This window comes from Chiloscyllium punctatum, unplaced genomic scaffold (assembly GCF_047496795.1).
Source record: "Chiloscyllium punctatum isolate Juve2018m unplaced genomic scaffold, sChiPun1.3 scaffold_791, whole genome shotgun sequence".
NCBI lineage: Eukaryota > Metazoa > Chordata > Chondrichthyes > Orectolobiformes > Hemiscylliidae > Chiloscyllium > Chiloscyllium punctatum.
Window position 1 is genome coordinate 32,501 of NW_027310525.1, and position 23,043 is coordinate 55,543.

The 23,043-nt window shown below is 51.0% G+C and overlaps 1 protein-coding gene across 1 annotated transcript in view; it reads right to left on the reverse strand.

Moving 5' to 3' along the window:
- Positions 1 to 21,077, reverse strand: part of LOC140473963 (serine/threonine-protein kinase 36-like) — a 24,937-nt gene extending 3,860 nt beyond the window's left edge. Inside the window, exons 1-3 of the mRNA XM_072567658.1 lie at positions 20,970 to 21,077; positions 18,413 to 18,602; positions 1,033 to 1,815 (exon numbers count right to left, since the gene is read on the reverse strand). Of these exons, the coding sequence (XP_072423759.1) occupies positions 1,033 to 1,815; positions 18,413 to 18,490 (861 nt within the window). The 5' untranslated portion in view covers positions 18,491 to 18,602; positions 20,970 to 21,077. The remainder of the gene's footprint in view (positions 1 to 1,032; positions 1,816 to 18,412; positions 18,603 to 20,969) is intronic.
- Positions 21,078 to 23,043: the final 1,966 nt, after the last annotated feature.

Below are 23,043 nucleotides of genomic sequence, written 5' to 3' on the forward strand. Positions count from 1 at the left end.
CACACACACACTCCTGTATCTGGGGAGGTCTCTCTCACCCTCTCTCTCACACACACACACACACTCCTGTATCTGGGGAGGTCTCTCTAACCCTCTCTCTCTCACACACACACACACACTCCTGTATCTGGGGAGGTCTCTCTAACCCTCTCTCTCTCTCTCTCTCACACACACACTCCTGTATCTGGGGAGGTCTCTCTAACCCTCTCTCTCTCTCTCTCACACACACACACACATCCTGTATCTGGGGAGGTCTCTCTAACCCTCTCCCTCTCTCACACACACACACACTCCTGTATCTGGGGAGGTCTCTCTAACCCTCTCTCTCTCACACACACACACTCCTGTATCTGGGGAGGTCTCTCTAACCCTCTCTCTCACACACACACACACTCCTGTATCTGGGGAGGTCTCTCTAACCCTCTCTCTCTCACACACACACTCCTGTATCTGGGGAGGTCTCTCTCACCCTCTCTTTCACGCACACACACACACACACACTCCTGTATCTGGGGAGGTCTCTCTAACCCTCTCTCTCTCTCACACACACACCCTCCTGTATCTGGGGAGGTCTCTCTAACCCTCTCTCTCACACACACACACACACACACACTCCTGTATCTGGGGAGGTGTCTCTAACCCTCCCTCTCTCTCACACACACACACTCCTGTATCTGGGGAGGTCTCTCTCACCCTCTCTCTCTCACACACACACACACTCCTGTATCTGGGGAGGTTTCTCTAACCCTCTCTCTCACACACACACACTCCTGTATCTGGGGAGGTCTCTCTAACCCTCTCTCACACACACACTCCTGTATCTGGGGAGGTCTCTCTAACCCCCTCTCTCTCTCTCACACACACACTCCTGTATCTGGGGAGGTCTCTCTAACCCTCTCTCTCTCTCACACACACACACTCCTGTATCTGGGGAGGTCTCTCTAACCCCCTCTCTCTCTCTCACACACACACTCCTGTATCTGGGGAGGTCTCTCTAACCGTCCCCCCCCCCCCCTAGCGGTTTACACTTACCTCCCGAATGTGGGGCCATTGAGCCAGTGCTCTGAGAGCGGAGAGAGCAGCCTCTCGGACGGGAGCAGGCTGACTGTGTGGACGCTGGGGTGCGGCGAGCTGTAGGAGTCGCTGGGGGACTGCAGAGCTGAGCAGGAGCTGGCCCAGGGCCTGCCCGGAGCTGGAGGAGGAGCATCGTCTGGTTCCCAGGTTGTGTAGGGCTGAGCAGGCATGCTGCCTGGTCCGTGGGCTGGGGTCAGACAGTAGGCGCAGGAGAGCAGGCAGTGCCCCAGGGGTGACACAACTGCCCCTGAAGGCTGCGTTTCCCACTGCCAGGCCAGCACTCTCTCGTACCCCAGGCTCAGGGTCCCCCAGGAGGGGCAGCACGGCCTCCAGCAGTGGGACATGGGGCACTCCCTGCTCAGACAGCAGCCAGGCTGCAAGGCTGCAGGCCTTCCTGCGGAGCCCGGGATCCGGGTGGCACAGAGCTCGCCGCAGGGTAGCCCAATCCCCAGCCGGGGACACTACCGCCCGGACATAGGGCAGGTGATGGGCCGAGCAGCGACACACCTGACCCAGGAGGGAGAGTAGCAGCTCAGCCCGGCTCACTGTCCCAGGCTCGGGCTCGGAGTCCGGTTCCAACAGCAGCAGCAGCTCCCCCAGGTACCGGGCCCAAGGCTCTGGGCCTACACTCCCGGACCCCACTAACTGGTCCACAAATCCCCCATCACTGAACCCCAGGCGGCACAACAGGGCCAGGGGCATCTCCCTCTGCACAGCAGGCAGGCGCTGGCCCAGGCTCAACTGGGGAGGGGGGAGGGGGAGGGGGAGGGGCAGAGAGAGGGTGGGGGTGGTGGGGAAGAAGTGGAAGGGTGGGGCATAGAGATGCAGAGCGAGGATAAGTGGGGAAGACAGGATGGTGTAGATGGTGCAAAATCGATGGGGGAAAGAGAGACAAGGGGAGAGCAGAGATAGAGGGGGTGAGAAAGACAGTTGTGGGGGCAAGAGGGTTGGAAGGAGGGAGGATGGGAGAGAGACCGGGCAAGGAGTCAGAGAGTGTACCAATTAGTGGGAGAAAGGCAGTGACAGACACAACAAGAGAAAGAGACTCAGTGAAAGGAAGTGGTTGGGGCAGAGGATGGGAAGGTGGCAGAGAAAGCAAGAAAAGAACATTAGTACAGAATAAAAACAATCCATGTGACAACCACATCCACACAACCCGAACGGACCAGATCACAGAGAGATCTATTTACAGACTGTCAATGTGTCCTTCCCGAGAGGGTGGGGGGGGGGGGGGGGGGGGGAAGAGGGTCTGAGTGTATGAGGGAGACGTGAGTGAGTGGATACCTGTGTGCAGGAGAAACAGACTGTGTGTGTATGTGCGAGAGAGATTGTGTGTGTGAATGAGTCAGAGTTGGTGGGTGGGACCGACTGTGTGTGCATGTATACGTGTGAGTGAGAGTGTGAAAGAGTGGGTGTTTGGGTACGGGGGAGAGAGAGAGACTGTGTGTTAGTGTATACGTGTGTGAGAGTGAGTGTGTGTGAAAGAGTGGGTGTTTGGGTACGGGGAGAGAGAGAGAGAGAGAGAGACTGTGTGTGCGTGTGTATACGTGTGTGTGAGTGAGTGTGTGTGTGTGAAAGAGTGGGTGTTTGGGTACGTGGGAGAGAGAGAGAGAGAGACTGTGTGTGCGTGTATACGTGTGTGAGTGAGTGAGTGTGTGTGATAGAGTGGGTACGGGGAGAGAGAGAGAGAGAGAGACTGTGAGTGTGTGTGTACGTGTGTGAGAGTGAGTGTGTGTGAAAGAGTGGGTGTTTGGGTATGTGGGAGAGAGAGAGAGAGAGACTGTGTGTGCGTGTGTATACGTGTGTGAGTGAGTGTGTGTGTGTGTGAAAGAGTGGGTGTTTGGGTACGTGGGAGAGAGAGAGAGAGAGAGACTGTGTGTGCGTGTATACGTGTGTGAGTGAGTGAGTGTGTGTGATAGAGTGGGTACGGGGAGAGAGAGAGAGAGAGACTGTGAGTGTGTGTGTACGTGTGTGAGAGTGAGTGTGTGTGAAAGAGTGGGTGTTTGGATATGGGGGAGAGAGAGAGAGAGAGAGAGAGAGACTGTGTGCGTGTGTATACGTGTGTGTGAGAGTATGTTTGTGTGAAAGAGTGGGTGTTTGGGTACGGGGGAGAGAGAGAGAGAGAGAGAGAGAGACTGTGTGTGCGTGTGTATACGTGTGTGAGAGTGAGTGTGTGTGAAAGAGTGGGTGTTTGGGTACGGGGGAGAGAGAGAGAGAGAGAGAGACTGTGTGTGCGTGTGTATACGTGTGTGAGAGTGAGTGTGTGTGAAAGAGTGGGTGTTTGGGTACGGGGGAGAGAGAGAGAGACAGAGAGAGACTGTTTGTGCGTGTACACGTGTGTGAGAGTGAGTGTGTGTGAAAGAGTGGGTGTTTGGGTACGGGGGAGAGAGAGAGAGAGAGACTGTGTGTGCGTGTATACGTGTGTGTGAGAGTGTGTGTGTGTTTGGGTACGTGGGAGAGAGAGAGAGACTGTGTGTGCGTGTATACGTGTGTGTGAGAGTGTGTGTGTGTTTGGGTACGTGGGAGAGAGAGAGAGACTGTGTGTGGGTGTATACGTGTGTGTGAGAGTGTGTGTGTGTTTGGGTACGTGGGAGAGAGAGAGAGACTGTGTGTGGGTGTATACGTGTGTGTGAGAGTGTGTGTGTGTTTGGGTACGTGGGAGAGAGAGAGAGACTGTGTGTGGGTGTATACGTGTGTGTGAGAGTGTGTGTGTGTTTGGGTACGTGGGAGAGAGAGAGAGACTGTGTGTGCGTGTATACGTGTGTGTGAGAGTGTGTGTGTGTTTGGGTACGTGGGAGAGAGAGAGAGACTGTGTGTGGGTGTATACGTGTGTGTGAGAGTGTGTGTGTGTTTGGGTACGTGGGAGAGAGAGAGAGACTGTGTGTGGGTGTATACGTGTGTGTGAGAGTGTGTGTGTGTTTGGGTACGTGGGAGAGAGAGAGAGACTGTGTGTGGGTGTATACGTGTGTGTGAGGGTGAGTGTGTGTGAAAGAGTGGGTGTTTGGGTACGGGGGGAGAGAGAGAGAGAGAGAGAGAGAGACTGTGTGTGCGTGTGTATACGTGTGTGTGAGAGTGTGTGTGTGTGTGAAAGAGTGGGTGTTTGGGTATGTGGGAGAGAGAGAGAGAGACTGTGTGTGGGTGTATACGTGTGTGAGTGAGTGAGTGTGTGTGAAAGAATGGGCGTTTGGGTATGTGGGAGAGAGAGAGAGAGAGACTGTGTGTGCGTGTGTTTGATCGTGTTTGTAAGTGTGATTGTATGCTGCCAATTTGTTTCTTTGATTTCCGGGATGAGGAGGCACCAGCAGAGGGCAGTGAGGAGCCATGCCCATTGCTGTGTGTGTAGGTCAGCCCAGCCCAGGGAAGGAGGGCAATGTCCATCCCTAAAGGACATGACACATCCAGATGGGTACTTCCCAACAATCAACAATGGATCCCTGGTTATCATTCCACAGACTTAGTAAATGCAAATCCTACCATCTGCATGGCTGGGATTCAAACCCAGCTCCCCAGACCATCACCTAGGACACTGGCTTAATTGTCTAGTGATGGTACCATGAGTGTGTGTGTGTGTGTGTGTGTGTGTATATACATGTAGATCTGGGTGTGTGTGTGTGTATATACATGTAGATCTGGGTGTGTGTGTGTGTATATACATGTAGATCTGGGTGTGTGTGTGTGTATATACATGTAGATCTGGGTGTGTGTGTGTGTATATACATGTAGATCTGGGTGTGTGTGTGTGTATATACATGTAGATCTGGGTGTGTGTGTGTGTATATACATGTAGATCTGGGTGTGTGAGTGTGTATATACATGTAGATCTGGGTGTGTGAGTGTGTATATACATGTAGATCTGGGTGTGTGAGGGTGTATATACATGTAGATCTGGGTGTGTGAGGGTGTATATACATGTAGATCTGGGTGTGTGAGGGTGTATATACATGTAGATCTGGGTGTGTGAGGGTGTATATACATGTAGATCTGGGTGTGAGGGTGTATATACATGTAGATCTGGGTGTGAGGGTGTATATACATGTAGATCTGGGTGTGAGGGTGTATATACATGTAGATCTGGGTGTGAGGGTGTATATACATGTAGATCTGGGTGTGAGGGTGTATATACATGTAGATCTGGGTGTGAGGGTGTATATACATGTAGATCTGGGTGTGAGGGTGTATATACATGTAGATCTGGGTGTGAGGGTGTATATACATGTAGATCTGGGTGTGAGGGTGTATATACATGTAGATCTGGGTGTGAGGGTGTATATACATGTAGATCTGGGTGTGAGGGTGTATATACATGTAGATCTGGGTGTGAGGGTGTATATACATGTAGATCTGGGTGTGAGGGTGTATATACATGTAGATCTGGGTGTGAGGGTGTATATACATGTAGATCTGGGTGTGTGGGTGTATATACATGTAGATCTGGGTGTGTGGGTGTATATACATGTAGATCTGGGTGTGTGGGTGTATATACATGTAGATCTGGGTGTGTGGGTGTATATACATGTAGATCTGGGTGTGTGGGTGTATATACATGTAGATCTGGGTGTGTGGGTGTATATACATGTAGATCTGGGTGTGAGGGTGTATACATGTAGATCTGGGTGTGTGTGTGTATACATGTAGATCTGGGTGTGTGTGTGTATACATGTAGATCTGGGTGTGAGGGTGTGTGTCTGTGTGTGTGTATATACATGTAGATCTGGGTGTGAGGGTGTGTGTGTGTGTATACATGTAGATCTGGGTGTGAGGGTGTGTGTGTATATACATGTAGATCTGGGTGTGTGTGTATATATACATGTAGATCTGGGTGTGAGGGTGTGTGTGTGTGTGTGTATATACATGTAGATCTGGGTGTGAGGGGGTGTGTGTGTATACATGTAGATCTGGGTGTGTGTGTGTATACATGTAGATCTGGGTGTGAGGGTGTGTGTGTGTGTGTGTGTGTATATACATGTAGATCTGGGTGTGTGTGTATATATACATGTAGATCTGGGTGTGAGGGTGTGTGTGTGTGTGTGTATATACATGTAGATCTGGGTGTGTGTGTATATATACATGTAGATCTGGGTGTGTGTGTATATATATATATATATACATGTAGATCTGGGTGTGAGGGGGTGTGTGTGTATACATGTAGATCTGGGTGTGTGTGTATATATACATGTAGATCTGGGTGTGAGGGTGTGTGCGTGTGTGTATATACATGTAGATCTGGGTGTGAGGGTGTGTGTGTATATATACATGTAGATTTGGGTGTGAGGGTGTGTGTGTGTGTATATACATAGAACATAGAACATAGAACAATACAGCACAGAACAGGCCCTTCAGCCCACGATGTTGTGCCGAACTTCTAACCTAGATTAAGCACCCATCCATGTACCTATCCAAATGCCGCTTAAAGGTCGCCAATGAATCTGACTCTACCACTCCCTCGGGCAGCGCATTCCATGCCCCCACCACTCTCTGGGTAAAGAACCCACCCCTGACATCTCCCCTATACCTTCCACCCTTCACCTTAAATTTATGTCCCCTTGTAACACTCTGTTGTACCCGGGGAAAAAGTTTCTGACTGTCTACTCTATCTATTCCTCTGATCATCTTATAAACCTCTATCAAGTCACCCCTCATCCTTCGCCGTTCCAACGAGAAAAGGCCGAGAACTCTCAACCTATCCTCGTACGACCTACTCTCCATTCCAGGCAACATCCTGGTAAATCTTCTCTGCACCCTCTCCAAAGCTTCCACATCTTTCCTAAAGTGAGGCGACCAGAACTGCACACAGTACTCCAAATGTGGCCTAACCAAAGTCCTGTACAGCTGCAACATCACCTCACGACTCTTGAATTCAATCCCTCTGCTAATGAACGATAATACTCCATAGGCCTTCTTACAAACTCTATCCACCTGAGTGGCAACCTTCAAAGATCTATGTACATAGACCCCAAGATCCCTCTGTTCCTCCACCTGACCAAGAACCCTACCATTAACCCTGTATTCCGCATTCTTATTTGTTCTTCCAAAATGGACAACCTCACACTTGGCAGGGTTGAACTCCATCTGCCACTCCTCAGCCCAGCTCTGCATCATATCTAAGTCCCTCTGCAGCCGACAACAGCCCTCCTCACTGTCCACAACTCCACCTATCTATGTAGATCTGGGTGTGAGGGTGTGTGTGTGTTTGTGTGTATACATGTAGATCTGGGTGTGAGGGTGTGTGTGTATATACATGTAGATCTGGGTGTGTGTGTGTGTGCGTGTGTATATACATGTAGATCTGGGTGTGAGGGTGTGTGTGTGTGTGTGTATATACATGTGGATCTGGGTGTGAGGGTGTGTGTGTGTGTGTGTGTGTATATATATATATATACATGTAGATCTGGGTGTGAGGGTGTGTGTGTGTGTATATACATGTAGATCTGGGTGTGAGGGTGTGTGTGTGTGTGTGTATATATATATATATACATGTAGATCTGGGTGTGAGGGTGTGTGTGTGTGTATATACATGTAGATCTGGGTGTGAGGGTGTGTGTGTGTGTGTGTGTGTATATATATATATATACATGTAGATCTGGGTGTGAGGGTGTGTGTGTGTGTGTGTGTATATACATGTAGATCTGGGTGTGAGGGTGTGTGTGTGTGTGTATATACATGTAGATCTGGGTGTGAGGGTGTGTGTGTGTATATACTTGTAGATCTGGGTGTGAGGGTGTGTCTGTGTGTGTATATACTTGTAGATCTGGGTGTGTGTGTGTGTGTGTGTGTGTGTGTATATACATGTAGATCTGGGTGTGAGGGTGGGTGTGTGTGTGTGTATATATACATGTAGATCTGGGTGTGTGTGTGTGTGTGTGCGTGTGTGTATATACTTGTAGATCTGGGTGTGAGGGTGTGTGTGTGTGTGTATATACTTGTAGATCTGGGTGTGAGGGTGTGTGTGTGTGTGTGTGTATATACATGTAGATCTGGGTGTGAGGGTGTGTGTGTGTGTGTATATACTTGTAGATCTGGGTGTGAGGGTGTGTGTGTGTGTGTGTATATACATGTAGATCTGGGTGTGAGGGTGTGTGTGTGTGTGTGTGTATATACATGTAGATCTGGGTGTGAGGGTGTGTGTGTGTGTGTGTGTATATACATGTAGATCTGGGTGTGAGGGTGTGTGTGTGTGTGTATATACTTGTAGATCTGGGTGTGAGGGTGTGTCTGTGTGTGTATATACTTGTAGATCTGGGTGTGAGGGTGTGTGTGTGTGTGTATATACTTGTAGATCTGGGTGTGAGGGTGTGTGTGTGTGTGTATATACTTGTAGATCTGGGTGTGAGGGTGTGTGTGTGTGTGTATATACTTGTAGATCTGGGTGTGAGGGTGTGTCTGTGTGTGTATATACTTGTAGATCTGGGTGTGAGGGTGTGTGTGTGTGTGTATATACTTGTAGATCTGGGTGTGAGGGTGTGTCTGTGTGTGTATATACTTGTAGATCTGGGTGTGAGGGTGTGTGTGTGTGTGTATATACTTGTAGATCTGGGTGTGAGGGTGTGTGTGTGTGTGTGTGTATATACATGTAGATCTGGGTGTGAGGGTGTCTGTGTGTGTGTATATACATGTAGATCTGGGTGTGAGGGCGTGTGTGTGTGTGTATATACTTGTAGATCTGGGTGTGAGGGTGTGTGTGTGTGTGTGTGTATATACATGTAGATCTGGGTGTGAGGGTGTGTGTGTGTGTGTGTATATACATGTAGATCTGGGTGTGAGGGTGTGTGTGTGTGTGTATATACTTGTAGATCTGGGTGTGAGGGTGTGTGTGTGTGTGTGTGTATATACATGTAGATCTGGGTGTGAGGGTGTGTGTGTGTGTGTATATACTTGTAGATCTGGGTGTGAGGGTGTGTGTGTGTGTGTATATACTTGTAGATCTGGGTGTGAGGGTGTGTGTGTGTGTGTGTATATACATGTAGATCTGGGTGTGAGGGTGTGTGTGTGTGTGTGTGTGTATATACATGTAGATCTGGGTGTGAGGGTGTGTGTGTGTATATACTTGTAGATCTGGGTGTGAGGGCGTGTGTGTGTGTATATACATGTAGATCTGGGTGTGAGGGCGTGTGTGTGTGTGTGTAAATACATGTAGATCTGGGTGTGAGGGTGTGTGTGTGTGTATACATGTAGATCTGGGTGTGTGTGTGTGTGTGTGTGTGTATACATGTAGATCTGGGTGTGAGGGTGTGTGTGTGTATATACTTGTAGATCTGGGTGTGTGTGTGTGTGTGTGTGTGTATACATGTAGATCTGGGTGTGAGGGTGTGTGTGTGTGTGTATATACATGTAGATCTGGGTGTGAGGGTGTGTGTGTGTGTGTATATACATGTAGATCTGGGTGTGAGGGTGTGTGTGTGTGTATATACATGTAGATCTGGGTGTGAGGGTGTGTGTGTGTGTGTATATACATGTAGATCTGTGTGTGAGGGTGGGTGTGTGTGTGTGTATATACTTGTAGATCTGGGTGTGAGGGTGTGTGTGTGTGTGTATATACATGTAGATCTGTGTGTGAGGGTGGGTGTGCGTGTGTGTATATACATGTAGATCTGGGTGTGAGGGTGTGTGTGTGTATATACATGTAGATCTGGGTGTGAGGGTGTGTGTGTGTGTGTATGTACATGTAGATCTGGGTGTGAGGGTGTGTGTGTGTGTGTATATACATGTAGATCTGTGTGTGAGGGTGGGTGTGTGTGTGTGTATATACTTGTAGATCTGGGTGTGAGGGTGTGTGTGTGTGTGTATATACATGTAGATCTGGGTGTGAGGGTGTGTGTGTGTGTGTGTATATACTTGTAGATCTGGGTGTGAGGGTGTGTGTGTGTGTATATACATGTAGATCTGGGTGTGAGGGCGTGTGTGTGTGTGTATATACTTGTAGATCTGGGTGTGAGGGTGTGTGTGTGTGTGTATATACATGTAGATCTGGGTGTGAGGGCGTGTGTGTGTGTGTGTAAATACATGTAGATCTGGGTGTGAGGGTGTGTGTGTGTATATACATGTAGATCTGGGTGTGAGGGTGTGTGTGTGTGTGTATATACATGTAGATCTGCGTGTGAGGGTGTGTGTGTGTGTATATACATGTAGATCTGGGTGTGAGGGTGGGTGTGTGTGTATATACATGTAGATCTGGGTGTGAGGGTGGGTGTGTGTGTATATACTTGTAGATCTGGGTGTGAGGGTGTGTGTGTGTGTATATACTTGTAGATCTGGGTGTGAGGGTGTCTGTGTGTGTATATACTTGTAGATCTGGGTGTGAGGGTGTGTCTGTGTGTGTGTATATACATGTAGATCTGGGTGTGAGGGTGTGTGTGTGTGTGTGTGTGTATATACATGTAGATCTGCGTGTGAGGGTGTGTGTGAGGGTGTGTGTGTGTGTGTGTATATACATGTAGATCTGCGTGTGAGGGTGGGTGTGTGTGTATATACTTGTAGATCTGGGTGTGAGGGTGTCTGTGTGTGTATATACTTGTAGATCTGGGTGTGAGGGTGTGTGTGTGTGTGTGTGTGTATATACATGTAGATCTGCGTGTGAGGGTGTGTGTGAGGGTGTGTGTGTGTGTGTGTATATACATGTAGATCTGCGTGTGAGGGTGTGTGTGTGTGTGTGTGTATATACATGTAGATCTGGGTGTGAGGGTGGGTGTGTGTGTATATACTTGTAGATCTGGGTGTGAGGGTGTGTCTGTGTGTGTGTATATACACATGTAGATCTGGGTGTGAGGGTGTGTGTGTGTGTGTGTGTGTATATACATGTAGATCTGTGTGTGAGGGTGTGTGTGTGTATATACTTGTAGATCTGGGTGTGAGGGTGTGTGTGTGTGTGTGTATATACATGTAGATCTGGGTGTGAGGGCGTGTGTGTGTGTATATACATGTAGATCTGGGTGTGAGGGTGTGTGTGTGTGTGTGTGTATATACATGTAGATCTGTGTGTGAGGGTGTGTGTGTGTATATACTTGTAGATCTGGGTGTGAGGGTGTGTGTGTGTGTGTGTATATACATGTAGATCTGGGTGTGAGGGCGTGTGTGTGTGTATATACATGTAGATCTGGGTGTGAGGGCGTGTGTGTGTGTGTGTGTATATATACATGTAGATCTGGGTGTGAGGGTGTGTGTGTGTGTGTGTGTGTATATACATGTAGATCTGGGTGTGAGGGCGTGTGTGTGTGTGTGTGTGTATATATACATGTAGATCTGGGTGTGAGGGTGTGTGTGTGTGTGTGTGTATATATACATGTAGATCTGGGTGTGTGTGTGTGTATATACTTGTAGATCTGGGTGTGAGGGTGTGTGTGTGTGTGTTTATATACATGTAGATCTGGGTGTGAGGGTGTGTGTGTGTGTGTGTGTATATACATGTAGATCTGGGTGTGAGGGTGTGTGTGTGTGTATATACATGTAGATCTGGGTGTGAGGGTGTGTGTGTGTGTATATACATGTAGATCTGGGTGTGAGGGTGTGTGTGTGTGTGTATAAATGTAGATCTGGGTGTGAGGGTGTGTCTGTGTGTGTGTATATACATGTAGATCTGGGTGTGAGGGTGTGTGTGTGTGTATATACATGTAGATCTGCGTGTGAGGGTGTGTGTGTGTGTGTGTGTGTATATACATGTAGATCTGGGTGTGAGGGTGTGTGTGTGTATATACTTGTAGATCTGGGTGTGAGGGTGTGTCTGTGTGTGTGTATATACACATGTAGATCTGGGTGTGAGGGTGTGTGTGTGTATATACATGTAGATCTGGGTGTGAGGGTGTGTGTGTGTGTGTGTATGTACATGTAGATCTGGGTGTGAGGGTGTGTGTGTGTATATACATGTAGATCTGGGTGTGAGGGTGTGTGTGTGTGTGTGTATGTACATGTAGATCTGGGTGTGAGGGTGTGTGTGTGTATATACATGTAGATCTGGGTGTGAGGGTGTGTGTGTGTGTGTGTATGTACATGTAGATCTGGGTGTGAGGGTGTGTGTGTGTATATACATGTAGATCTGGGTGTGAGGGTGTGTGTGTGTATATACATGTAGATCTGGGTGTGAGGGCGTGTGTGTGTGTGTATATACATGTAGATCTGGGTGTGAGGGCGTGTGTGTGTGTGTGTGTGTGTGTGTATATACATGTAGATCTGGGTGTGAGGGTGTGTGTGTGTGTGTATATACATGCAGATCTGGGTGTGAGGGTGTGTGTGTGTTTATATACATGTAGATCTGGGTGTGAGGGTGTGTCTGTGTGTGTGTATACATGTAGATCTGGGTGTGAGGGTGTGTGCGTGTGTGTATATACACATGTAGATCTGGGTGTGTGTGTCTGTGTGTATATATACATGTAGATCTGGGTGTGAGGGTGTGTGTGTGTGTGTATATACATGTAGATCTGGGTGTGAGGGTGTATGTGTGTGTGTGTATATACATGTAGATCTGGGTGTGTGTGTGTGTGTGTGTGTATACATACATGTAGATCTGGGTGTGAGGGTGTGTGTGTGTGTGTATATACATGTAGATCTGGGTGTGTGTGTGTGTGTGTGTGTATACATGTAGATCTGGGTGTGAGGGTGTGTGCGCGTGTGTATATACATGTAGATCTGGGTGTGAGGGTGTGTGCGTGTGTGTGTATATACACATGTAGATCTGGGTGTGTGTGTATATATACATGTAGATCTGGGTGTGAGGGTGTGTGCGTGTGTGTGTATATACACATGTAGATCTGGGTGTGTGTGTGTATATATACATGTAGATCTGGGTGTGAGGGTGTGTGTGTGTGTGTATATACATGTAGATCTGGGTGTGTGTGTGTGTGTGTGTGTATACATACATGTAGATCTGGGTGTGAGGGTGTGTGTGTGTGTGTATATACATGTAGATCTGGGTGTGAGGGTGTGTGCGTGTGTATATACATGTAGATCTGCGTGTGAGGGTGTGTGCGTGTGTGTATATACATGTAGATCTGGGTGTGAGGGTGTGTGCGTGTGTGTATATACACATGTAGATCTGGGTGTGTGTGTGTGTGTATATATACATGTAGATCTGGGTGTGTGTGTGTGTGTATATATACATGTAGATCTGGGTGTGTGTGTGTGTATATATACATGTAGATCTGGGTGTGAGGGTGTGTGTGTGTGTGTATATACACATGTAGATCTGGGTGTGTGTGTGTGTGTATATATACATGTAGATCTGGGTGTGTGTGTGTGTATATATACATGTAGATCTGGGTGTGAGGGTGTGTGTGTGTGTGTATATACATGTAGATCTGGGTGTGAGGGTGTGTGTGTGTGTATATATACATGTAGATCTGAGTGTGTGTGTGTGTGTGTGTATATACATGTAGATCTGGGTGTGAGGGTATGTATATACATGTAGATCTGGGTGTGAGGGTGTGTATATACATGTAGATCTGGGTGTGAGGGTGTGTGTGTGTATATATACATGTAGATCTGGGTGTGTGTGTGTATACATGTAGATCTGGGTGTGAGGGCGTGTGTGTGTGTGTATATATACATGTAGATCTGGGTGTGAGGGCGTGTGTGTGTGTGTATATATACATGTAGATCTGGGTGTGAGGGTGTGTGTGTGTATATATATACATGTAGATCTGGGTGTGAGGGTGTGTGTGTGTATATATACATGTAGATCTGGGTGTGTGTGTGTGTGTGTGTGTGTGTATACATGTAGATCTGGGTGTGAGGGTGTGTGCGTGTGTGTATATACACATGTAGATCTGGGTGTGTGTGTCTGTGTGTATATATACATGTAGATCTGGGTGTGTGTGTCTGTGTGTATATATACATGTAGATCTGGGTGTGAGGGTGTGTGTGTGTGTGTATATACATGTAGATCTGGGTGTGAGGGTGTGTGCGCGTGTGTATATACATGTAGATCTGGGTGTGAGGGTGTGTGCGTGTGTGTGTATATACACATGTAGATCTGGGTGTGTGTGTGTATATATACATGTAGATCTGGGTGTGAGGGTGTGTGTGTGTGTGTATATACATGTAGATCTGGGTGTGTGTGTGTGTGTGTGTGTATACATGTAGATCTGGGTGTGAGGGTGTGTGCGTGTATACATGTAGATCTGGGTGTGAGGGTGTGTGTGTGTGTGTGTATATACATGTAGATCTGGGTGTGTGTGTGTGTGTGTGTGTATACATGTAGATCTGGGTGTGAGGGTGTGTGCGTGTATACATGTAGATCTGGGTGTGAGGGTGTGTCTGTGTGTGTGTATATACATGTAGATCTGGGTGTGAGGGTGTGTGCGTGTGTGTATATACATGTAGATCTGGGTGTGAGGGTGTGTGTGTGTGTGTATATACACATGTAGATCTGGGTGTGTGTGTGTGTGTATATATACATGTAGATCTGGGTGTGTGTGTGTGTATATATACATGTAGATCTGGGTGTGTGTGTGTGTGTGTGTGTGTATACATGTAGATCTGGGTGTGTGTGTGTGTGTGTGTGTGTGTGTATACATGTAGATCTGGGTGTGAGGGTGTGTGTGTGTGTGTGTATATACATGTAGATCTGGGTGTGAGGGTGTGTGTGTGTGTGTGTATATACATGTAGATCTGGGTGTGAGGGTGTGTGTGTGTGTGTGTGTATATACATGTAGATCTGGGTGTGAGGGTGTGTGTGTGTGTATATACATGTAGATCTGGGTGTGAGGGTGTGTGTGTGTGTGTGTATATACATGTAGATCTGGGTGTGAGGGTGTGTGTGTGTGTGTGTGTGTATACATGTAGATCTGGGTGTGAGGGTGTGTGTGTGTGTATACATGTAGATCTGGGTGTGAGGGTGTGTGTGTGTGTATATACATGTAGATCTGGGTGTGAGGGTGTGTGTGTGTATACATGTAGATCTGGGTGTGAGGGTGGGTGTGTGTGTGTGTGTATGTACATGTAGATCTGGGTGTGAGGGTGTGTGTGTGTGTGTATGTACATGTAGATCTGGGTGTGAGGGTGTGTGTGTATATACATGTAGATCTGGGTGTGAGGGTGGGTGTGTGTGTGTGTGTATGTACATGTAGATCTGGGTGTGAGGGTGTGTGTGTGTATACATGTAGATCTGGGTGTGAGGGTGGGTGTGTGTGTGTGTATATACATGTAGATCTGGGTGTGAGGGTGTGTGTGTGTATACATGTAGATCTGGGTGTGAGGGTGTGTGTATGTACATGTAGATCTGGGTGTGAGGGTGTGTGTGTGTGTGTGTGTATGTACATGTAGATCTGGGTGTGAGGGTGTGTGTGTGTGTGTATATACTTGTAGATCTGGGTGTGAGGGTGTGTGTGTGTGTGTGTGTGTATGTACATGTAGATCTGGGTGTGAGGGTGTGTGTGTGTGTGTATATACATGTAGATCTGGGTGTGAGGGTGTGTGTCTGTGTGTGTGTATACATGTAGATCTGGGTGTGAGGGTGTGTGTGTGTATGTACATGTAGATCTGGGTGTGAGGGTGTGTGTGTGTATACATGTAGATCTGGGTGTGAGGGTGTGTGTGTGTATACATGTAGATCTGGGTGTGAGGGTGTGTGTGTGTATACATGTAGATCTGGGTGTGAGGGTGTGTGTGTGTATGTACATGTAGATCTGGGTGTGAGGGTGTGTGTGTGTGTATATACATGTAGATCTGGGTGTGAGGGTGTGTGTGTGTGTATGTACATGTAGATCTGGGTGTGAGGGTGTGTGTGTGTGTATATACATGTAGATCTGGGTGTGAGGGTGTGTGTGTGTATATACATGTAGATCTGGGTGTGAGGGTGTGTGTGTGTATATACATGTAGATCTGGGTGTGAGGGTGTGTGTGTGTATGTACATGTAGATCTGGGTGTGAGGGTGTGTGTGTGTATGTACATGTAGATCTGGGTGTGAGGGTGTGTGTGTGTATGTACATGTAGATCTGGGTGTGAGGGTGTGTGTGTGTATACATGTAGATCTGGGTGTGAGGGTGGGTGTGTGCGTGTGGGGGTGTGTCTGGGGTCTGAGAGGCTGTGCAGGAATCTGTGCGGGAATGGGAGAGAGGGAGTGTGGGTGTGTGTGTGTGTGGGGGGGTGTGTCTGGGGTCTGAGAGGCCGTGCAGGAATCTGTGTGGGATTGGGAGAGAGGGAGTGTGGGTGTGTGTGTGGGGGGGTGTGTCTGGGGTCTGAGAGGCCGTGCAGGAATCTGTGCGGGAATGGGAGAGAGGGAGTGTGGGTGTGTGTGTGTGTGGGGGGGTGTGTCTGGGGTCTGAGAGGCCGTGCAGGAATCTGTGTGGGAATGGGAGAGAGGGAGTGTGGGTGTGTGTGTGTGTGGGGGTGTGTGTCTGGGGTCTGAGAGGCTGTGCAGGAATCTGTGTGGGAATGGGAGAGAGGGAGTGTGGGTGTGTGTGTGTGGGGGTGTGTCTGGGGTCTGAGAGGCCGTGCAGGAATCTGTGTGGGATTGGGAGAGAGGGAGTGTGCGTGTGTGTGTGTGGGGGTGTGTGTCTGGGGTCTGAGAGGCCGTGCAGGAATCTGTGTGGGAATGGGAGAGAGGGAGTGTGGGTGTGTGTGTGTGTGGGGGGGTGTGTCTGGGGTCTGAGAGGCCGTGCAGGAATCTGTGTGGGAATGGGAGAGAGGGAGTGTGGGTGTGTGTGTGTGTGGGGGGGTGTGTCTGGGGTCTGAGAGGCCGTGCAGGAATCTGTGTGGGATTGGGAGAGAGGGAGTGTGCGTGTGTGTGTGTGGGGGTGTGTCTGGGGTCTGAGAGGCCGTGCAGGAATCTGTGTGGGATTGGGAGAGAGGGAGTGTGGGTGTGTGTGTGTGTGGGGGTGTGTCTGGGGTCTGAGAGGCCGTGCAGGAATCTGTGTGGGAATGGGAGAGAGGAGTGTGGGTGTGTGTGTGTGTGGGGGTGTGTCTGGGGTCTGAGAGGCCGTGCAGGAATCTGTGTGGGAATGGGAGAGAGGAGTGTGGGTGTGTGTGTGTGTGGGGGGGGGTGTCTGGGGTCTGAGAGGCCGTGCAGGAATCTGTGTGGGATTGGGAGAGAGGGAGTGTGGGTGTGTGTGTGTGTGGGGGTGTGTGTCTGGGGTCTGAGAGGCCGTGCAGGAATCTGTGTGGGAATGGGAGAGAGGAGTGTGCGTGTGTGTGTGTGGGGGTGTGTGTCTGGGGTCTGAGAGGCCGTGCAGGAATCTGTGTGGGATTGGGAGAGAGGGAGTGTGGGTGTGTGTGTGTGTGGGGGTGTGTGTCTGGGGTCTGAGAGGCCGTGCAGGAATCTGTGTGGGAATGGGAGAGAGGAGTGTGGGTGTGTGTGTGTGTGGGGGGGTGTGTCTGGGGTCTGAGAGGCCGTGCAGGAATCTGTGTGGGAATGGGAGAGAGGGAGTGTGGGTGTGTGTGTGTGTGGGGGGGTGTGTCTGGGGTCTGAGAGGCCGTGCAGGAATCTGTGTGGGATTGGGAGAGAGGGAGTGTGGGTGTGTGTGTGGGGGTGTGTGTCTGGGGTCTGAGAGGCCGTGCAGGAATCTGTGTGGGATTGGGAGAGAGGGAGTGTGCGTGTGTGTGTGTGTGGGGGTGTGTGTCTGGGGTCTGAGAGGCCGTGCAGGAATCTGTGTGGGAATGGGAGAGAGGGAGTGTGCGTGTGTGTGTGTGGGGGTGTGTGTCTGGGGTCTGAGAGGCCGTGCAGGAATCTGTGTGGGATTGGGAGAGAGGAGTGTGGGTGTGTGTGTGTGTGGGGGGGTGTGTCTGGGGTCTGAGAGGCCGTGCAGGAATCTGTGTGGGAATGGGAGAGAGGAGTGTGGGTGTGTGTGTGTGTGGGGGGGTGTGTCTGGGGTCTGAGAGGCCGTGCAGGAATCTGTGTGGGATTGGGAGAGAGGGAGTGTGGGTGTGTGTGTGTGTGGGGGGTGTGTCTGGGGTCTGAGAGGCCGTGCAGGAATCTGTGTGGGAATGGGAGAGAGGGAGTGTGCGTGTGTGTGTGTGGGGGTGTGTGTCTGGGGTCTGAGAGGCCGTGCAGGAATCTGTGTGGGATTGGGAGAGAGGAGTGTGGGTGTGTGTGTGTGTGGGGGTGTGTGTCTGGGGTCTGAGAGGCCGTGCAGGAATCTGTGTGGGAATGGGAGAGAGGAGTGTGGGTGTGTGTGTGTGTGGGGGGGTGTGTCTGGGGTCTGAGAGGCCGTGCAGGAATCTGTGTGGGATTGGGAGAGAGGGAGTGTGGGTGTGTGTGTGTGTGGGGGGTGTGTCTGGGGTCTGAGAGGCCGTGCAGGAATCTGTGTGGGATTGGGAGAGAGGGAGTGTGCGTGTGTGTGTGTGGGGGTGTGTCTGGGGTCTGAGAGGCCGTGCAGGAATCTGTGTGGGATTGCTGATGAGCTGACACTGTACCTGCACAAGATGGTGAGTGAAGTCCCCTTCGAGGAGAGTGCGCAGAATCTGACTGAACATGGGCTCGTCCACATCCATAGCGAAGGGGAAACACAGGAGCTGGCAAACTCTCAACACCACTTCGTGTGGGATCTCCAGGGCAGCTTCATCGGAACAGGCAGCAAGGCCCACATCAGGTAACAGCTGTAACCTGCACACCAGACACCCCCACAGCACATCAATACACAGGGTCCACTCTCACCCTGGACACCGAGGGGAAAGGGGGAGGGGGGGGAACGGTGCAGAGGGAGCTTTACTCTGTATCCAACCCCAGAGAAGGTTACAGCTGTAACCTGTACACCAGACACCCCACAGCACATCAATACACAGGGTCCACTCTCACCCTGGACACCGAGGGGAAAGGGGGAAGGGGGGGGAACGGTGCAGAGGGAGCTTTACTCTGTATCCAACCCCACAGCAGGTTACAGCTGTAACCTGTACACCAGACACCTCCACAGCACATCAATACACAGGGTCCACTCTCACCCTGGACACCGAGGGGAAAGGGGGAGGGGGGGGAACGGTGCAGAGGGAGCTTTACTCTGTATCCAACCCCAGAGAAGGTTACAGCTGTAACCTGTACACCAGACACCCCCACAGCACATCAATACACAGGGTCCACTCTCACCCTGGACACTGAGGGGAAAGGGGGAGGGGGGGGAACGGTGCAGAGGGAGCTTTACTCTGTATCCAACCCCAGAGAAGGTTACAGCTGTAACCTGTACACCAGACACCCCACAGCACATCAATACACAGGGTCCACTCTCACCCTGGACACTGAGGGGAGAGGGGGAGGGGGGGGAACGGTGCAGAGGGAGCTTTACTCTGTATCCAACCCCACAGCAGGTTACAGCTGTAACCTGTACACCATTCACCCCCACAGCACATCAATACACAGGGTCCACTCTCACCCTGGACACCGAGGGGAAAGGGGGAGGGGGGGGAACGGTGCAGAGGGAGCTTTACTCTGTATCCAACCCCAGAGAAGGTTACAGCTGTAACCTGTACACCAGACACCCTCACAGCACATCAATACACAGGGTCCACTCTCACCCTGGACACCGAGGGGAAAGGGGGAGGGGGGGAACGGTGCAGAGGGAGCTTTACTCTGTATCCAACCCCAGAGAAGGTTACAGCTGTAACCTGTACACCAGACACCCCCACAGCACATCAATACACAGGGTCCACTCTCACCCTGGACACTGAGGGGAAAGGGGGAGGGGGGGGAACGGTGCAGAGGGAGCTTTACTCTGTATCCAACCCCAGAGAAGGTTACAGCTGTAACCTGTACACCAGACACCCCCACAGCACATCAATACACAGGGTCCACTCTCACCCTGGACACCGAGGGGAAAGGGGGAGGGGGGGGAACGGTGCAGAGGGAGCTTTACTCTGTATCCAACCCCAGAGAAGGTTACAGCTGTAACCTGTACACCAGACACCTCCCCCAACCCCCCGACGCCCACCCACAGCACGTCAATGCACAGGGCCCACTCACACGGGAGTGTCAAGTGTCGAGGGAACATTTCTCTGTATCTAACCCCATGCTGACCCTGTCCTGTGAGTGTCTGATGAGGGAAAGAGTGGAGAGGGAGCTGGGATACTGCCCTGTGATCCAGGTGATGGGGGAAGGTGTCAGACAGTAACTGGTGTAGTATCAGAGGGGTAACACTGTGTGGGTTGGTCAGGATCGGCAGGTACTGGGACGGGACACTGTCGGGGGAGCTGGGATACTGCTCTGTGATCCAGGTGATGGGGGAAGGTGTCAGACAGTAACTGGTGTAGTATCAGAGGGGTAACACTGTGTGGGTTGGTCAGGATCGGCAGGTACTGGGACGGGACAGTGTAGGGGAAGCTGGGATACTGCCCTGTGATCCAGGTGATGGGGGAAGGTGTCAGACAGTAACTGGTGTAGTATCAGAGGGGTAACACTGTGTGGACTGGCCAGGATCGGCAGGTACTGGGACGGGACAGTGTCGGGGGAGCTGGGATACTGCTCTGTGATCCAGGTGATGGGGGAAGGTGTCAGACAGTAACTGGTGTAGTATCAGAGGGGTAACACTGTGTGGGTTGGCCAGGATCGGCAGGTACTGGGACAAGACAGTGTAGGGGGAGCTGGGATACTGCCCTGTGATCCAGGTGATGGGGGAAGGTGTCAGACAGTAACTGGTGTAGTATCAGAGGGGTAACACTGTGTGGACTGACCAGGATCGGCAGGTACTGGGACGGGACAGTGTAGGGGGAGCTGGGATACTGCCCTGTGATCCAGGTGATTGAGGAAGGTGTCAGACAGTAACTGGTGTAGTATCAGAGGGGTAACACTGTGTGGGTTGGCCAGGATCGGCAGGTACTGGGACGGGACAGTGTAGGGAGAGCTGGGATACTGCCCTGTGATCCAGGTGATGGGGGAAGGTGTCAGACAGTAACTGGTGTAGTATCAGAGGGGTAACACTGTGTGGACTGACCAGGATCGGCAGGTACTGGGACGGGACAGTGTAGGGGGAGCTGGGATACTGACCTGTGATCCAGGTGATTGAGGAAGGTGTCAGACAGTAACTGGTGTAGTATCAGAGGGGTAACACTGTGTGGACTGACCAGGATCGGCAGGTACTGGGGCGGGACAGTGTAGGGAGAGCTGGGATACTGCCCTGTGATCCAGGTGATGGGGGAAGGTGTCAGACAGTAACTGGTGTAGTATCAGAGGGGTAACACTGTGTGGACTGACCAGGATCGGCAGGTACTGGGACGGGACATTGCAGGGGGAGCTGGGATACTGCCCTGTGATCCAGGTGATGGGGGAAGGTGTCAGACAGTAACTGGTGTAGTATCAGAGGGGTAACACTGTGTGGGTTGGCCAGGATCGGCAGGTACTGGGACGGGACAGTGTCGGGGGAGCTGGGATACTGCCCTGTGATCCAGGGAATGGGGGAAGGTGTCAGACAGTAACTGGTGTAGTATCAGAGGGGTAACACTGTGTGGACTGACCAGGATCGGCAGGTACTGGAGCGGGACAGTGTCGGGGGAGCTGGGATACTGCTCTGTGATCCAGGTGATGGGGGAAGGTGTCAGACAGTAACTGGTGTAGTATCAGAGGGGTAACACTGTGTGGACTGACCAGGATCGGCAGGTACTGGAGCGGGACAGTGTCGGGGGAGCTGGGATACTGCCCTGTGATCCAGGTGATGGGGGAAGGTGTCAGACAGTAACTGGTGTAGTATCAGAGGGGTAACACTGTGTGGACTGACCAGGATCGGCAGGTACTGGAGCGGGACAGTGTCGGGGGAGCTGGGATACTGCTCTGTGATCCAGGTGATTGAGGAAGGTGTCAGACAGTAACTGGTGTAGTATCAGAGGGGTAACACTGTGTGGACTGACCAGGATCGGCAGGTACTGGGACGGGACATTGCAGGGGGAGCTGGGATACTGCCCTGTGATCCAGGTGATGGGGGAAGGTGTCAGACAGTAACTGGTGTAGTATCAGAGGGGTAACACTGTGTGGACTGACCAGGATCGGCAGGTACTGGGGCGGGACAGTGTAGGGGGAGCTGGGATACTGACCTGTGATCCAGGTGATGGGGGAAGGTGTCAGACAGTAACTGGTGTAGTATCAGAGGGGTAACACTGTGTGGGTTGGCCAGGATCGGCAGGTACTGGGACGGGACAGTGTAGGGGAAGCTGGGATACTGCCCTGTGATCCAGGTGATGGGGGAAGGTGTCAGACAGTAACTGGTGTAGTATCAGAGGGGTAACACTGTGTGGACTGACCAGGATCGGCAGGTACTGGGGCGGGACAGTGTAGGGGGAGCTGGGATACTGACCTGTGATCCAGGTGATTGAGGAAGGTGTCAGACAGTAACTGGTGTAGTATCAGAGGGGTAACACTGTGTGGACTGACCAGGATCGGCAGGTACTGGGGCGGGACAGTGTCGGGGGAGCTGGGATACTGACCTGTGATCCAGGTGATGGGGGAAGGTGTCAGACAGTAACTGGTGTAGTATCAGAGGGGTAACACTGTGTGGACTGACCAGGATCGGCAGGTACTGGGGCGGGACAGTGTAGGGGGAGCTGGGATACTGACCTGTGATCCAGGTGATGGGGGAAGGTGTCAGACAGTAACTGGTGTAGTATCAGAGGGGTAACACTGTGTGGACTGACCAGGATCGGCAGGTACTGGGACGGGACAGTGTCGGGGGAGCTGGGATACTGACCTGTGATCCAGGTGATTGAGGAAGGTGTCAGACAGTAACTGGTGTAGTATCAGAGGGGTAACACTGTGTGGACTGACCAGGATCGGCAGGTACTGGGACGGGACAGTGTCGGGGGAGCTGGGATACTGACCTGTGATCCAGGTGATTGAGGAAGGTGTCAGACAGTAACTGGTGTAGTATCAGAGGGGTAACACTGTGTGGACTGACCAGGATCGGCAGGTACTGGAGCGGGACAGTGTCGGGGGAGCTGGGATACTGCTCTGTGATCCAGGTGATTGAGGAAGGTGTCAGACAGTAACTGGTGTAGTATCAGAGGGGTAACACTGTGTGGACTGACCAGGATCGGCAGGTACTGGGGCGGGACAGTGTAGGGAGAGCTGGGAT